The following is a 17,371-nucleotide window of genomic DNA, read 5'->3' as shown; positions in this document are numbered from 1 at the left end:
TGTAATGTTTAATGAAATTGCTGCAGAAATTTGTGCAGACAAATGAGTATACTGGTTTTATTTGTGCAGAAAAATGAATCCAACGGAATAGCTGAAAATGGTCACAAAGAGTTCAGGAAATTCTGTAATGATATACTTTTTTAAGAAAATAATATAAATCCACAATTTTACCCAGAACAAATGAATCAAACCCACCCAAAGAATATCATAAAATATCACCTAAAAGAATTTATACTTAACCCAATCACATTGATATTGAATAAAAGCATATAAACAAGCTCTCCATTGCACATGATAAATCTTCACACAGAGCAACCCTGCTGAATGTGGTATCGATAGAAGGCGCGTTTTTTCTTCTTAGAATTGCTCTTGATGGTGAGCACAACGTTCCCAGGCTCATTGTTTCTGAATGTGTTTCGAACGGGTTCTTCGATCGAATCCATCTTCTTCTCCTTCTGAATGATGATGGTGTAAGATCCATCATCAGTAGGAATGAATTCCTCCTTGTAGCTCACTTCCCAACCTACAACTGTCAAGTCCCATATCAATGTTGCTCCAGCCTGTTACATATCACCAAAAATTACCAAAGTCAAGACCAAGCAAAAGTGACAAATCCAATAACAAAATTCCATTAACTCAATGCCCTGCAGTGGCTCCCACCTAGCGGGTTTAAAAGGGTTAACGTTCGCAACGTTACCCTTATTAATGATAAGAAAGAAGTTATTTCCGATAAAGTATTAAGTGCACATATCACCAAAAAATTACCCTACGGTGGCTCCCATCTAGCGTGTTTGAAAGGGTTAACTTTGCAACCTTACCCTTGTTAATGATAACAAAGAGGTTATCTCCGTTAAAGCATAAGAAGTGCACATATCACCAAAAAATTACCCCATAGTGGCTCCCACCTAGCGGGTTTGAAAGGGTTAAGGTTCGTAACCTTACACTTGTTGATGATATCAAAGAGGTTATTTCCGATAAACCATAAGTGCACATATCACCAAAAATTACCCTACAGTGGCTCCCACCTAGCGGGTTTGAAAGGGTTAACGTATGCAACCTTACCCTTGTTATGATAACAAACATACGAAGTGCATATAGTCCATTGTACTCAAAAATCCACAATAGGTTAGTGAATCTAAGAAAACAGAACAGTGAGTATTTGTGACTCATACATCTGGTGCTTGAATTTCAATTGTTTCTGTTGATCCAGGTTTCAAGCAAATTTCTGAAACTCCTCCATTTTCTGAATTGAATACAATCTCATTTTCGCGCTTGAAGCCACCATACTGAGTAGGAATTTCCTCCAAGTGGATGTACCTACAACATAAAGTGTGATTATGTTTATTGTTAGTACAGATTATACCCAATAAATTTTGGAAAAAAAATACACATAAATATATAAATTCATACAACTCTAGTACAGACTTACTTGAGAAGAGTCTCGGTAACTTTAGCTGGCCGTGCAACAACAAACTTGCTCTTACTTCTTTGAGTCAAGAAAGGTGAAATGAGAGAGTAAAATGCATAGTACCAAAATGGCACATTAATGAACACCTATCACCAAATGAAAGAAAAACATTAATCATTAACACAATCACTCTGGCCTTTATGGTTAAAGGGCCATGTTATGTTCTATATACTCAATCAGGCCCTCCTCGTGTTGACACTAAATAATTACACTTTAAATGATGGGTGAATGAGATTTAGTATCAAAAGAACCAAACCAACCAATTAAGCACATGATATAATATATCAAAACAATGATATAATACTAACAAAAACTCTTCTATCCCCTATATTTTTTGCTATATTTTTTGTTTAAATTTTAAAGATAGACAAGGCAAAAATATGTGAAATGCCCAAGATGAAGTGGTTACCAAGATGACCAAAAAAGGAAAATCTAATGTCTTGATTTCGACTCTTGTTTCGGTTGGAGCAAGTACCACTTTCGTTTTGATTTAGATTCTTGTTGTCCCTCGTCTAGCCCTCCATTCCCTCATCATACCATTTACTCGAAGAAGAAAAGGCATATGTAGCAAACTTAGGTAATGGATGCACTAACAACTAAAAAAACATATAGAATTATATAACTAAAGAGAGTACTCACATTTTTAACAACCAATTCAGGATAATTATCTTGAAGAAGTCCAATAGCTTTGTAAGTAGCATTCCTAATTTCTTTCTTAGAAGGTCCAGGACAATTCTTAAGATCATAAACTTGAAGAATTGAGCTAACACCACCTGGTTGAAAACTAAGCTTTTTGATACCTTTCTCCATAAATTGAAACCTCCACCTCAAAAATTGTTCCCTTTTCTCCTCACTCCCAAAAACCTTTTGATAAAGCTCTTCATTACCAAAAACCCCAAAAATATTATAACAAACTGGATGATTTTCTCTATCAATACCCTTCATATAAGCAGCATTATCAAGATCTTCCTCTAAATCCTCATCCAAAATATCCCCAATTTTGAAATTTTTCCTCCAAACAAGGGTTCTCTTAAGCATCTCAAATGCTTCATTAACCTTAAACTCCCTAGCTCTTAAAAACTTCAACAAAATTACATCTGTACCCTCAGAACTTTCAGTAGACATTAAAGGAACACCCCAAATGGAAATTTCCTCATTTTTCTCAACTTTTTTCTCTGATTCTTTTTCTCCTTCTTCTTCTCCTTCTTCAATGGTTTTTTCATCTGGGTTTCCTTCTTTTTCATCTACTTCCTCTGTTTTTTCCTTTTTTTCATTCATGGGTTTTTCTTTCTCTTTTTTTTCCTCTGTTTTGAAAAGGGTATTGCTTGAAATGGCTTCTTCAAGCTTTGATTTAAGCTCAAACAATGCATTTCTTTCAGATTCCTTAAGATCAGAGAGGTAATTACTCTCTTCCCTATAAGAAGAACTTTTCTCAACTAAATTGGGTTTTGGTTCATCTTCTGAATTTTGTGGGTTTTCCTCAACTTTCTCAGCAACATCATCCACCATTTTTGCCTCTTTTTCAGAAACCACCATTTCTTCTTTCTGGGTTTCCTCAACAGAAACTTCAACAGTCATGGTTAAAGGGAAAAAAACGAAGTTCTAGGTAATGAAAAAATGAATAAAAAGATTGAAACTTTTAGGAAATGGAAAACAAAGATTGAGGGGTTTTTGAGTTGAGGGAAAGATGGGAAATGGGAGGTAACGGTTATATACAAAGAAATATGAAACGGTATACTAAGGTAGGACCCACATACAACGGTAAATTATCTGGGTCCACCAGAGATGAGCCGTTGTTAAAATTAGATGAATCGTTTTACCAAGGAATTGTTGGGTTTTGCTAGGCTGGAGGCCAGTCTTCTTCTGCTCATGCCTTGTAGACATAATGATATATGATGCTAACTTTTTCCTTGTTAAAAAGAGAATAATCACTTTGGGTTTATTGGGTCTACATTTTTTGTGTTTGTCTCATAGTTAAGAGTTTTTAGTTTCCTTTTTTGAATTAAAAATAATTGCCCCAAAAAAACTAAAAATAGTTGGATATTAATAAATAAAATGTTGGGAAGAAAGAGGGAGAGTGAGCAATACGTTTGTAATAATCAACTCGGTAAAACTAAGTTATATTCTATGATTATGACCAAACAATATCTTAATCTTTTGGGATTAAAATCTTGTTAGTGTTGTTGATTAATACATAAAAGAAAAAAAATAAATAGTTTGTTAATTCTTTAATATGTCAATAATGGAGATATGATACTCTTTTCTTCTCATATATTTGTTATTTTTTATTCATTTATACAAGTATAAACTTTTTTAAAGTTATTCAGCAGGTGCATAGTTTTAGATTACATTTTGATTAAATCTAATTAAAATATTCTCTCAAAGTTTATTACATTTGCCAATATTAGAAAATGTTACAAATTAGATTTTAACAATTTTAACTATTGTGTAATCTAAACATATGCATCTGGTGTATAGGTTAGAATAATCAATATAAGAATATGAGTTGCTCAATACTATTTATTAGTAGTAGGTAAATAAGTACTTTTTATGGGAAAAATTTTCAATTTTATTAGATCTAAGTTGGCAACTAGTTATTAAGAATTTTATTAGTTATTTTTCTTGTGTGAAACGACTTAAGCTGTGCGATTAATCCAAGCCTGGTAAATTTCTTTTTAGTTCTGACATACCAATTCAAGATTTAAAAAATTAATTTTAATATTTAAACCATCAATTTTAAGACTTAAAAGACCAATTTATAAGTTTTTAATATCAATTTTAAAGTTTGAGTCATCATAATTTAAAGTTGGAATGAGAATTTTAAGTCTTAGAATTGGTTTTAAAAGTTTTAGATAATAGTCTTTTAAGTCTTAAAATTGGCCTTTTAAGATTTAAAATTGTCAAATTCTATAACTTAAATTGCCAATTTAAAAGCTTTGAAAATTGTCGTTTAAATTTTAAAATTGTTTTTTAAATTCTAAAATTTGTCTTTTGAATTTTAAAATCGGTAAAAATAATAATAGTAATTGAGTTAGTCCAATAAGACCCATGAGTCGGTGTCACCCAAGATTTTATATTTCTTTTAAATGAAATGTTAATAATATAAATTGAGAAACTTGTCATAGGCTCATCCATGCCTATATTGGCATTTGGCATTGCCCATGATCAAATTGATTTAACAAGAGATCTAAATAAATATTTCACAGCCGCTCAAATCCATGATTAAATTGAATAATCAACATTGTTATCTTGATTAGATCGTAACATGTGCTCAAGTTCCTCATTCAGATTCTGTTCATGTGATTTTTCATATTCCTCAAAATTGATTTAACTGTCTCCTCTTTGAACTAATTATTTAAAATTAAATCATCTCTATGTCCAATTGTAGTTGTTAATCCTTACATTTTAGTATGTTTTATCTATTTTAAGTCTCAACTTTTTTTTAATCTTATCCACAAACTTATCATTTCTTCATCTTTATTATTTATATCTATCGTCAACTTATACATTCTTGCTCTCAAACTCAATTATCCTACTATTTTTTATCCACAAATACATATATTACTAACTAAGAGGGACAAAAGGAGTACAAGTAATTTTATGAGACATGGATATATCCCAATCATCAAACAAAGAAATTTTTTTTTTAATTCAAGCAAAGGTTTTATTTTTACTTGTAGTTGGAACACACTACGGACAAAAGAGGGGCTAGAATTACTTTTATTTAGACGATGGTAATGATCTATCAATTAAATTTTCTACCGTTATATCAACTCATGATTTTTGTTTAATTAAAACATATCAGTAATTTACAACAGTATAATGCTGAATAAGAAAACAAACTACTTATATATTTTACCTTATTTTCTCTTTTGATAAGTGCACATAAAATATCTAGTAACATTTTTTATTACTTATAGTTTCATACAACCCAACTATTTACGAAGTAGACATTAAAATATCCATCTTTAGTAGGAGTTAGGATCCTTTTTATTACTTAAAATGTAATGAAAGGTCCATTACTCTATTTAATGGTTAGAATTACTTAATAGAAGAAAATAAAAAAAATTTGAGATTTTATTTTTTATTCTAAAATAGGTAATTGAAAAAGAGCAATAGAAAGGATTCTAATACTAAATATATTAATAACAATAATTGTCAGGCTAGCTCAAGTGCGTCAGTTTTTGACCAAAATTGGGAAACACAACTAACAACTGTGCTACTGTACTACTTGTAGTCTGTATTTAACTGTATCTCTCTGCATCTGACAGTCTGATATGTTTTGTTGACCAGAAGCTTAATTGCACAATCTTTTTATAGTAGCTGTCACCAACTTCCTTTGAATTTATAGTATTTTTCATTTTAGTTTATTTCAATTAATTTATATTATTTATAATTTTAAATAATAATAATTATTTTAACTCTTTTAATTTCACCCGTAAAATTTATTCTCTCAAATTAAAAAGAACATTCATCCATTATCATTAAGTGGCATTAACCTAATATTTCAGCAAGATGAGATTTAGAATTCAAATGTACAGTATTACCGTTAATTTTTGATAAGTGATACTTCGTGATAACTCAACAAAGAGAGTGTACATCTTTTATTACACCCAACAAATAGACTATTTGCATTAACATGTAGCACGAGCAAGAACGAGAGGATGTAGTAATACATGACAAAAAAGAAGCTATCAACACTCAGGATTACTATACCCATGATAATCGATCAATAAACAATTTTCTTTTCCTTTACCAGCTGTTTTCTTTTCTGGCACAGGAATATATAAACATGTAATGAGACAATGTTCAAAGTGCCATCTCAGCTTGCAATGCAGCAAGTTCATCTTCCTCGGAGCTCTTCTGGGGCGTGGGCCTTACAGGTAGCTTTCCAGCAGGAACATGTACTGGAGCCATAGGGGCAGTCGTAGCTGGCTGTAGAAGTTGTTCTTCCAACTCAGCTCCTTCAAGTTCTTCAAGCTCGGCTTCCAATTCATCCTTCATAAAAATTGTTGAAAATACATAAAATGTTTTCACACAAGAAAATGCAAGATGATGTCATTTATAGAGCCTAATCTTTTATCGAACATTTGTGTGAGCATAAAGAATAACAGACAACACTTTCATACCTCGTCAAAATCAGCTATACCAATAGGAGCAGCTAGTGCCTCCTGTATCTGTCTCAAACTATCCGTTTGCTCATTGATCTCATCCATTGTCTTGTCCACATCATCAATGTTTCTGTAAAATAACATAATATTCGTCACATCCACAATTAAGAGACAACAAAAAAAAGCAGATACACCAAGCGGCACACATTTTATTCAAGGGAAAATCATTACTAAACTAATCACTGATCATAATGCAAAATCTCAGGATGCAAACACTGTTGCAATAATGTTTGTGAAACCACTTTCAATGCAGATGGTTATGCAGTTACCACGGCCTATTACTGCAGTCACGGTAACCGATATAATCTGGTCGGGATGCGGTGAAGCGGACATATAATTTGCACTTTGACATCAATAAATCTATGCATCAATTGCACTGAGGGCATATAAAACTAGAGAAGTAGAAACAGAAGCAAGGCATTAAAATTTGATAGCCTCTAGTTAAGATAGAAGACAAACCCAAGTATTCCACGACAATTGATCGCATGTGTTTTTTTGGCCAATTATTTCAGATAAATATCCCCAAGTTATCGAAGAAATTGGCAGATATATTTGACTGTCTGCTTATCTTTTGGGTCTGATTTAACTAGCAGTGGACACTCAATAAACAGATAAGAATGCATTTCTGCGATGTGCAACCTACTAAATCACTTATCAATGGGAAGGAAATTAGTATGACAAATCCTTTTTCTGTATTGGAGAGAGGATTTTGAGATAAAATGTGAAATTAAGCTACCTGAAGCATCATATAGCATTAATATGCTACATATTCTAGTTACATTTACACCCACTCAAAACAATGAGGAAAACCTGTAGTTGACTGTTTATTGAAAGAAAATTGTAAAAGTAAAAGCAACAAGTGTAACAAGTATAGGAAAGAAAATTTCATCTCATGTTCTATGAAACTCTAGTGCTTCTAACTTCTTCAACGTCTATGCCACATGACAAATTTAAATATTAAACATGCACGATAGAAAGCTAAAATCCTAAGGTCAAGACAATAATCTTCATCATTGAGTCAAACATATTACAGTGCCTTATGTCCTACCCTAAAGCAATTATCTTAGCCACAACGGGACTAAAAGCTAAGAAGTCCCAAGCCTTTGATAGTCTGGCATTTCAAGGTAAATTCAACTATCATTATTCACAAATGCTCACCCTACAAAACATTACCTACCACCTTTTCCAGTCTTTTTATACCTCTCCCCCTTATGTTTCTTGTACAATTGGATTGTTCTTTTTTTCACACCAAAGTTTAATGCTTCTAGGAGCCTGTGATGAGCTTTAAACACAATCCAAGAGATCCGGTAGTTACTTAACTTCATGAACATAAAAGGAACAAAGTTGATGAAGATAAAGACCTGGTCAAACTTTGGTCAGTTAACTTCAGATAGGCCTACAAGTTCAACAGCCAGTACTCGAACCACTCTCTTTCACAATACAGTTAATCAGATGAGAGTCGACAGATGAAAACAGAATAAGATGAACAACTCTCTTAGGCGTTCTTTATCTATCATTCACGAGGAAAACGGTAAAGGAGTCACGCAACAGCAAGTTAATATAATGCCTAGTCCTATCAAGAGTCATTTGGAAACCACCAAACAATCAGGCCGACAAGTCACCTGGATTTGACATGCAAAAAATTCGTGTAGATATAAGCTATCTACGACAACACCATAATGAGCTACGCTTGGTAGGCCCAGTGTGATATAAGATCTCAAGAAGTTGGTGTAGATATAAGATCTCAAAATGGAGCACTATATGAAGACTTAGTGTGATGCATATAGACTCTAAATCAAGTGAAAGAAACCTCAACTGTCCAATTTTAAATTTCACATAGTGTCTATTTTTTTCTATGCCAAGAGGGTGTAGTGTGACAAAATTTCGCAGCATCAGACTTCCTGTTAAACTGCAAGTACAAATTGACACACAGAATGATAGAACTTGAATTAGAGGAAATGAAAACTTACGTTGCTTTTTGCATAGCCTTCATAGCATTAGCACCAGATCTTAACGCATCAACTGTCTCTGTTGTTGCTTTTGCAGAATCGAGCATAATGATCTGCAAGTCAATAAAGCAAAAATAAATTATCACTGATAATAAAATTTTATAACATGCAATTATAAAAGAATGCCCACAGGCCACAAGGCATTCAAATTTATACACACCACAAATTATCTAATCAGAAGTATACATAGCAGACACGATAGTACACAAAGGTAACTGATAATTTTAAATAAATAGGAAAATACTAACCTGATCATGAATTCGCAGTTGAAAATTTCCAACCTGCTCAACTTGCTGTTCATACAACCTCTTCCTCTTTAAACATTGTATTGCAGCTTCACATGAAATAAGCAACATCAGATATTTTTTAAAAAAATTAAAAACTCAAGACCAACAAAAGCTAATGGGCATAACATCCTTGTGTCATGGACTGGGTAGGCCATGAGATGAAATTACTAAAGATTGAACAGAAAATGTATATGAATGTATCGATTTGTATGTAAAAATGTAATTGTATAACGAAGAAGGATTGTAAACAAAGAACGATTACAAAGAATAGTATACAAGCATTCGAGAGGGTTGTTGTCTCCTAACGAGTATAATACTCCTCTTAAAACTATTACTTGAATGAATGGCTAATTTCCTTCCCCTTCCCCTCTATTTATACTAATTATCTCCACATTTTATTCCCTCACTTGACTAATTACTAAGTATTATTTATTACTTAATTCCTATAATACCCCTTTCCAGCCCTTCATGACACCTTGTTTTCCTCAATAAGCTAAATTAGCATCAGAAGTGCTAAATAAAAAGTCAATGTCCTAGTCCTTATTCAAATTTTTGACTTTCAAAGGCATAGAATTATCATATCAAACCATGATCAAATTCCCAAAACAAAGACCAACATCACATATGTGCTTAGCTCAAGTTCACATGATAATATTGAAGACCTACCTTTGCAGGAATGCCAAAATATAAAAGAAAGACAGCAGTCACACAATGCCAAAGCCTTATTATCGACAATAGCAACCAAAATAATTTGAGAAAACCGGAACACAATTACTCAGTCAGAGATCTACAAAATATATAGTAGAAAATACTTTAATCTTGAAAAGTACAAACTTTCAAGAACATACCACGTTTGTTCTTGGCTCTTGTAAATTCTTTTGCCTTCTCAACTTCTGCAGCAGCCTTTTTCATTAGAAGCTGCTCTTTCTTCTCTAGCATTTGAAGTGTCTGCAGATCATTCAAGAATAGACACACTGAACAAAATGAAGGAAAAGAGGCAGCAAACTTTCAAGAACATACCAATCAGCACAAGCAAGCAGCAAGAGATAAAAATTATCACTCCAATCACAATCAAAATTTTAAATCTTTCAGGTTCAAAGGCAGAAGGGTAGAATGTTTTTTCAATATATCATAGGGGGAAAAGTAGTTTATAAAGCAATGGATGTTATTTGGAAGTAAAGGCCCAAGTAAATCAGCGTAAGCAGCAGAAATCAAATGCACTCCCTTCCGCCCCACCATGAAATTTCGAATTGACATTGCAACTAAGTGCAAGAGCAATTACAGAAAGTAAATAAAATGGGACACAGAGGACACAGATTAACAATAAAACAATACAAGAAACAATAAAAAAAACGAAGGCTAAGATAACTCCTAATAATCACCAAATTCATTTTGGCATACAAGAAGAACAAATATCCATGGAAACTTAATTCAATAAAAGTCTCTCAATTGAGTACATAAAAGAGCACACAAGAACAAACATCTACAGGTCAAAAAGCTATGACAACTCCCAACAACAATGTCCATTTAGGTTGCTTTGAGAACTCACGTAGGTTCAGATGGTTCAGTCGAATGTAGTTCTACAATGCATAATATCGGCCGCAGCTCTGCATCGCTACCGCATTGCAAAGTTTTTGAGATTACAGCCACCACAAACTCAGTCACATTGATTGCAAAAGCATATGCGTCAACTATGAAAGTGGTTTGACAACTATTACCACAACTACGACCGCATTCAGGATTTAAAACTATGGTATAATGTCTTTTAACATTTATAATACTTGCAAACAAGTGTCCAAAAGAGCTCTAAATATATTCCACATATATTTTGCTTATCTCGTAAATGTTTTAAAGCAGTATACTGGTCAAAAACACCTCTGTGAAACAGCATGACCAACCATTTTGACTTTCATTACCATTTCATTAATCCAATACATGCAGCTCACACCAAATCACAATACTATGATAAAATACAGTATGAACTCTAAATGTGCATGTATGTTTTAAAACTACACAAACACATACATCATTATGGGTGTCCAATGTCCATATATTATCGTATTTAGTAGTTTAGTACTCGGCAAAGAAACTATTGTAAAAAGTAAAAACCTTTGACATCCACAAACAATCTTGAATGTCAGAATTTGATACTTTAATCTTCCATACAACAATTAGAGCAACGAAAAGGGTATGATTGTATAGGAGCAACATTCTTGGAATATAGTAGTAGATGAATATTGAGTAGATGTCTACTTCCACCTCTCATTTCTCTACTTCCCATTGCTAAAAACATAGTCCCCATGAAAGAAAATAAAAAGAAAAAAAAGAAGTATACGTAGCAAAAAGTTCAAGGCCAGCTTTTTCTATCAAACGGCACAAACTTCTGAAATTTCTTTTCCAGGACAGTAATCCTATAGGTTAATTAGCAATTTTCCACATATCCCCAAAATAAGTTATTCACTACCGATAAACCAAAGTCTAACTTGCTTGTCATGGTTCCCAAGTTCAGCTCCAAGGTAATAAAAACTTTTCAAATCTCCTTCGTGCAATCTCCCTAACCATCTATTAACACGCATGAAAAGTATTTCATCCCAATTTCCTTATCAAAATGTAGTACAAATGCAATTATACTCAATGCTCCCATGAAAAAGAAGCACAAATGCAATATCTCGATTGAAGCTAAACTTAAACATATCGACAATGCCCCCGCTTCACCCGCACTCTATACCTTGGCAACAAAATTACAAATCCAATTCAATTGCATAATCAAAAATAGGTTCCTTGATCATCATATGCAATCAGTTCTAAGCTTATCAAATATCAATGCATCTTTACACACCCATAATACAGCTAAACCCTGGGTTCCACCTAACGACATACAGCGACGAAACATGGCAAACCTAATAATTATCTAACTTCACAAATAACTCATGCTGCATAGGTTTCAATACATTTACAATACAATTCATTACCAAATTACTCCAACAGATTCACCCAAAATAATTAACCAAACAGCTTAACCCTTAATCAGCATTATCAATAATTTCAAAAACAAAAAATTGATTAAAAACCCTACTCAAAAACAAAAAGGTTCACAAACCTCATTCAATTTATCTAACGTAGACAAAGTCATCTCATTTGTAGCCGCATCCCTAGCTTTAGCACCAAAAAGTCTGGCAAACATATTTAACAACGTTTTACTCCCCTGAAATAATATAAAGAACACCGATCAATTAAACCCTAAAATTCGAAAACAAGCTACCAAATCAATCCAATCCGTAAGCATTAAACCTTAACAAAATCAAAGGAATATGAATGATCAAATCAAAGAAAATTAACCTTCAATTAACAACAATGGAAAGCAAAGAATTTCAAAAAAGGAAGAACAGAGAAGATCGTGAAGAAAGACGTATAGAATTAAGATTAATGAAAACGAAATTGTTGAAAGTTTCCTCCTCTTTTTTTTTTTTTTCTCTCTCTGCCGATTTTTTTACGCGATTTTAATATGTGATTTGCGCGCTATATGAGTGTGAGCAAGAGTTTTGCAAGTGGCAAATGAGTTAACTTCACAACGAAGGAGAACAAGGACACCTCTACGTAACGAGTCAATACAAATGAGTCACATTCATAAGTCACAAACCCATTGAAAGAGGGGCGTATGAAATTGAATGGAAGGTTCTTGAATTTGATGATTGAGTGAATCCAAAAAAAATAATTTTTTTTCTTGAAAGAAATAAAAATTGGTTACAAAATATATAGTGTTTGATTGTTCAGATTAATTTTAAATTTGATAATTCCCGAGTTAGGTTATTTTCAATTTGAATGAATTTTAGTTCATCCAACAAGTCAATAAGATAGATTATCAATATATTTATTAAATAACAATATCAATATTGACTCAAAATATAAAATTCACTACATATAATGTGAATTTCAGTATCCCGCACAAGGCAGGGTCCGGGTGGGGGGTTTTCTTTTTCTTGAAAGATGCGGACAAATTATACCCCTTCCCCCAATGAGGGAGTAAAGAGAGATGCACGCAGTCAAGAATTCCCCCCAATTGATATCTACGCCCAATAGGGGTCGAATCTTAAACCTTCTATTCTACATGTAGATGCTCTTTCCAAAATTTAGATTGTTGTAGATAAATCAATAAAAGAATGGATTATTAAGAGTAATTTTTCCTTTTAAAATTTATTACTAAATATTGTATAATGCTTCCATTCCTTAAAAAATGCATTAATCAAGGTCCTTTATACCAAAAACTGAATGTAAGTATGCCTTGATATGATAAATTTCTAAAATACGATTTCTTATAGTAAGGAGATTATCAACTTACAGTTGGATAATAGCGATGAAATGATCTTGGTGTTTCAAATATAATGAATAATCATTTTTCGATTGCGTTGAGGTGGTCAATTTAACAACGGTGGAAAATATTTCGTCATAATCAATCCCATTTTATTTAGTATTACTTTTAGTACAAAATGTAACAACCCGACTCATTTATAAGCTAAATAAGAGGAATTGTCACGTGATTATATACCTCTGAAAGGACACAACCCCATAGCTCTACGACTATGTCTCTTGGGTGAAGCTAGTTAATATTTAAATGACACTCGCCTCAAAAACAGGGAGTAGGAGACGATGTCCCACCACTCCGTCAATGACCAGCTCGTAAGCCTGATCCATTGACCCATATAAAAATATAATCATAACAAGTCATAACCAATTTGTCTCAACAACAATTAATTTCAAAACAATTTTATTAAAACTATTTTCCAAGAAAAGTAGTTTGGCCTAACCTTTAAGGGATTACTACTACTCACCAATAAAGGTGATTCAAGAAGTCGAGTCCGTAAATTGCATTAGTATTTAGTACCGATTACCAAACGAGCCGTAAATTGCATCAGTATTTAGTACCGATTACCAAACGAGCCGTAAATTGCACCAGTATTTGGCATTACTGAACTTTCATGATGACTAAAATGAATACCTAAAGACTCAAAATTAGGTTTGTTAAATACGTAAATCCAAAAAGGAGTCAAAAGTCTCTTGTAAACAATCTAAATGAGTAAAGTTTTGTGCATCACAAGATATAGGTAAGTAAAACCTATTAAATGTCTTAGTAGAATCTATATGACGAATTGAAAAACTTTCTCTTAAACTTGACATTTTTAGAGACATAGACTGTTATACTTAAAAGGTTATACAGTTTGTAACACTTTTGATGCATATCAAATCCAATAAATACATATATATCTGCTCTAGGAGTGAACCTATATCTACCTTTTTGTTAGGTACTAGCAAACCATAAACAACCAAAAGATAATTGAGTGATAAACTCGCTTAATACCGAGAAGTTTCTCAAAAGGTGTGACACCTTCAAGAAATGTCGCTCCGCCTTTGCCCAGAGGTAGTCTATTGATGATATGTGTATCACATTGTACACAATTATAGGAAAGTATATATTAGGAAATATTATGTGATTTGTAATTATTCTTAATTATCCTGATTTTATTCTATTTCCTAGATTAGTTGTCCTTCTCATGTATATAAGGAGCTTTGTCTCTTGGATTATTAATATAATAAACATAGTGTTCAAAACCTAAACTAGTTTAATTCCACATTATTCTTTTCTTCATGGTATTAGAGCCGATGATTTTTTCCGGCGACTTTTAACCAAACCACCATATCGGTCATCATCATCTACCGAAGAAAAAAAGGGAAAACTTACCTACCATGGAAAAAAAACTTTGTGTGTCATCACTAACCCCGGTGTTGCAACCAAAAAGGTTAAACTCCAATATCGGCATCTCAGATGCGAGAGTTCTTTTTCAGGTGAATCAACCCATATCCCGATTTGGGAAAATTACCCTATCTATCAAGAACAGATCTCAACCACAAACAATGGGTTTTTCTCATCAAGACTCACACCACGAGCAAGCCGCCACCAAGGCCTCGATTGGTCATACCAGCGGCAAGGCCTACTTAGTGGGGGTCTCCGGCAACAATTTCCCACATGATGAAGTGTATACCACTTTAAGAAAAGAGAAACACGGAGCAGTAAGTAAAGCTACAAAGGAGAGAGAGAGGTGGTAGAAACACAAGGTTGTATAAACACCATTAAAGGCAAACCAAAAACCAGAGGAGAGAGAGAAAAACAACCCTAAACCCTTCCCAAAATGTTTTTTCCTCTAATTTTGTTTTTTATACCCAAAAACATACAAAAACAACCCTAAACTCTTCCCAAAAATCGTGTATTTTTGGCTATACCCAAAAACAAATAATAACAACTCTAAACCCTACTCCAAAGCCGTGTGATGCATCCCATGATTTTTTTGTTCCTTCACAATCCAATCCTACTTTACAAAGTGTGGGCCTTCTTTGCAAGCCTCATTCTGATTTATGGATTTTTGATTGTTGGGCCACAGATACAATGACGTATAATTCCTCTGACATTCATATTACTATTCCCACCACTCGGACTCATACTCAAACGACTGGGTAGATTGAACTGGCAGTGTTGACGTTTCTCCTACTATTCACTTAAAAATTGACTTCTTATTTCTAGTCTCTCTCATAAATTGTTATCAATTAGTCAATTGACGAAAGAACTTAACTGTGTGGTTGTCATGACTTCTACTGATTGTATTATACAGGATGATCAGACTGGGACAATTATTAGAAGTGGTATTGAGAAAGGAGGCTTATACTATGTGGACAATGCAGTTCAAAAAGGTCACACGTCGCTTGCTCATGGGTCTCCTGATCATCAATTGTGGATATGGCATCGACGTCTAGGTCATCCTTCCTTGGGGTACCTAAAACGTCTTTTTCCTTCCCTTTCTAATTACAATACAACCTTAAACTGTGAATCTTGTGTCTTAGCCAAAAGCCATAAACACTCATATGCCCCTAGTTTGACTCATAGTATTAAACCATTTGTTTTAATACATTCTGATGTTTGGGGTCCTGCTCCCGAATGTGATACCCATGGTTATTCATATTATGTCTTGTTTGTGGATGATTTTACTCGAATGAGTTGGGTCTATTTTTTGAAACACAAGTCTGAAGTCTTTGATGTATTTGTCAAATTTTATGATATGATTCTCACTCAATTTCAAACTCAACCACATTTTCTTCGGTCTGATTATGGGGTTGAATATGTTAACCTAAACATGAAAAAATTTATTTCTGATCATGGCTTAATTCACCAAACCACCTGTCCCGATATCCCCCAACAAAACGGGATTGTTGAACAGAAATAGTGTATCCTTTTCGAAATTACCCGGGCAATTCTGTTTGAATCACATGTTCCCTTTTATTTTTTGATATAAGCCATTGCTACTGCCACTTACTTGACCAACCGTCTTCCCACAAAAACTCTGAACTTCCAAACCCCTTTGCATACTCTCCAAACTCATACCCTTATTCCTTCCTCACACTTTTTACCTCCTCGTATTTTTGGATGTGTTGTCTATGTTCATCTTCTCAAATGAGACAGAAACAAACTTGAACCTCGAGTTGTTAAATGTGTCTTTGTGGGTTATGGTGTTACTCAAAAAGGATATTGGTGTTTTGACCCAATTTATAATAAGATGTATACCACAATGGACTGTGAATTCTTTGAATAGTCCTATTATTTCTCCCAGCTTGTCCTCAGGGGGAGAATGTTTGTAATGACCTAAGCTGGCTGACATATCCAGTAAGGAACCCAGTAAGGATGGACCCTCCAGAGCAAGTAGGTCACACCGCCGACACTGCTGTTGACCATATAGTATTTCCATCTCAACTCACTCCAATCCGATCTGATGAGCATCCAATGAGCCAAAGGTCATACCTGAGCCTGAATTATTTGTTGATGATATGCCCAATACAGAGTCAACCAATGAGAAATTGACTAATGATGTGCTGTTAACTGATGATGATATGCTTAATGATGTACCCAATTTTGAGATATCAAACAGGTATGAGTTACTACCCAGAAGTACAAGGGGAATTCCCCTAAGGAGATATGATCTCGAATTTGAGCAACAAAGGTCTAGATATCCTGTGAATAGAGAGAATAATCAGGCTCTTTCACAAACAGCAGTGGCCTTCAACACTCTCTTTATTCCAATACTGTGTCTAATAATGTTGAAGAATCTCTTCGAGATCCAAACTGGAAAAAAGCGATGGAAGAAGAGATCTATGCTCTTGACAAAAATGAAACATGTGAGAAGTGTGACTTGCTAGAAGTAAAGAAGACAGTTAGATGCAGATGGGTATACAACATCAAATATTTGGCTGATGGTACCATTGAGCTGTACACAACCAGATTGGTAGCACAAGGATATACTCAAACTTATGGGGTAGATTACTCTAAAACATTCTCTCCAGTGGCCAAAAATGATACAATCCGGGTCTTTTTCTCTATTTCTGCAAATAAAGATT

At 33.7% G+C, this 17,371-nt stretch overlaps 2 protein-coding genes across 2 annotated transcripts; both read right to left on the bottom strand.

Moving 5' to 3' along the window:
• Nucleotides 1–111: 111 nt before the first annotated feature.
• On the bottom strand, nt 112–3,176 carry LOC130800280 (patellin-4). Its single transcript, XM_057663740.1, has 4 exons — nt 2,108–3,176; nt 1,430–1,554; nt 1,173–1,317; nt 112–560 (listed from the first exon to the last, which is right to left on the bottom strand). The coding sequence occupies exons 1-4, from the start codon at nt 3,044–3,046 to the stop codon at nt 303–305; spliced, it is 1,467 nt and encodes a 488-aa protein (XP_057519723.1). The 5' UTR covers nt 3,047–3,176; the 3' UTR covers nt 112–302.
• A 2,826-nt stretch (nt 3,177–6,002) lies between these two features.
• On the bottom strand, nt 6,003–12,644 carry LOC130800256 (vacuolar protein sorting-associated protein 32 homolog 1-like). Its single transcript, XM_057663714.1, has 7 exons — nt 12,275–12,644; nt 12,036–12,140; nt 9,784–9,883; nt 8,897–8,982; nt 8,610–8,701; nt 6,598–6,709; nt 6,003–6,466 (listed from the first exon to the last, which is right to left on the bottom strand). The coding sequence occupies exons 2-7, from the start codon at nt 12,117–12,119 to the stop codon at nt 6,278–6,280; spliced, it is 663 nt and encodes a 220-aa protein (XP_057519697.1). The 5' UTR covers nt 12,120–12,140; nt 12,275–12,644; the 3' UTR covers nt 6,003–6,277.
• Between the last annotated feature and the right edge of the window lie 4,727 nt (nt 12,645–17,371).

This window comes from Amaranthus tricolor, chromosome 1 (assembly GCF_026212465.1).
Source record: "Amaranthus tricolor cultivar Red isolate AtriRed21 chromosome 1, ASM2621246v1, whole genome shotgun sequence".
NCBI classification, from domain to species: Eukaryota; Viridiplantae; Streptophyta; class Magnoliopsida; order Caryophyllales; family Amaranthaceae; genus Amaranthus; species Amaranthus tricolor.
Note: the sequence above shows the minus strand (reverse complement) of the source record. Positions and strands in the feature narration are given on the sequence as shown.

Coding starts and splice junctions, on each gene's coding strand:
- LOC130800280 (XM_057663740.1), bottom strand. CDS start 3,046: ATGACTGTTGAAGTTTCTGTTGAGGAAACCCAGAAAGAAGAAATGGTG. Junction 1,555..2,107: donor CTGAATTGGTTGTTAAAAAT/GTGAGTACTCTC, acceptor ATTTGGTGATAG/GTGTTCATTAATGTGCCATT. Junction 1,318..1,429: donor GTTACCGAGACTCTTCTCAA/GTAAGTCTGTAC, acceptor TTTATGTTGTAG/GTACATCCACTTGGAGGAAA.
- LOC130800256 (XM_057663714.1), bottom strand. CDS start 12,119: ATGTTTGCCAGACTTTTTGGTGCTAAAGCTAGGGATGCGGCTACAAAT. Junction 8,983..9,783: donor AAGAGCCAAGAACAAACGTG/GTATGTTCTTGA, acceptor TTTCATGTGAAG/CTGCAATACAATGTTTAAAG. Junction 6,710..8,609: donor AAGGCTATGCAAAAAGCAAC/GTAAGTTTTCAT, acceptor GTTATTTTACAG/AAACATTGATGATGTGGACA.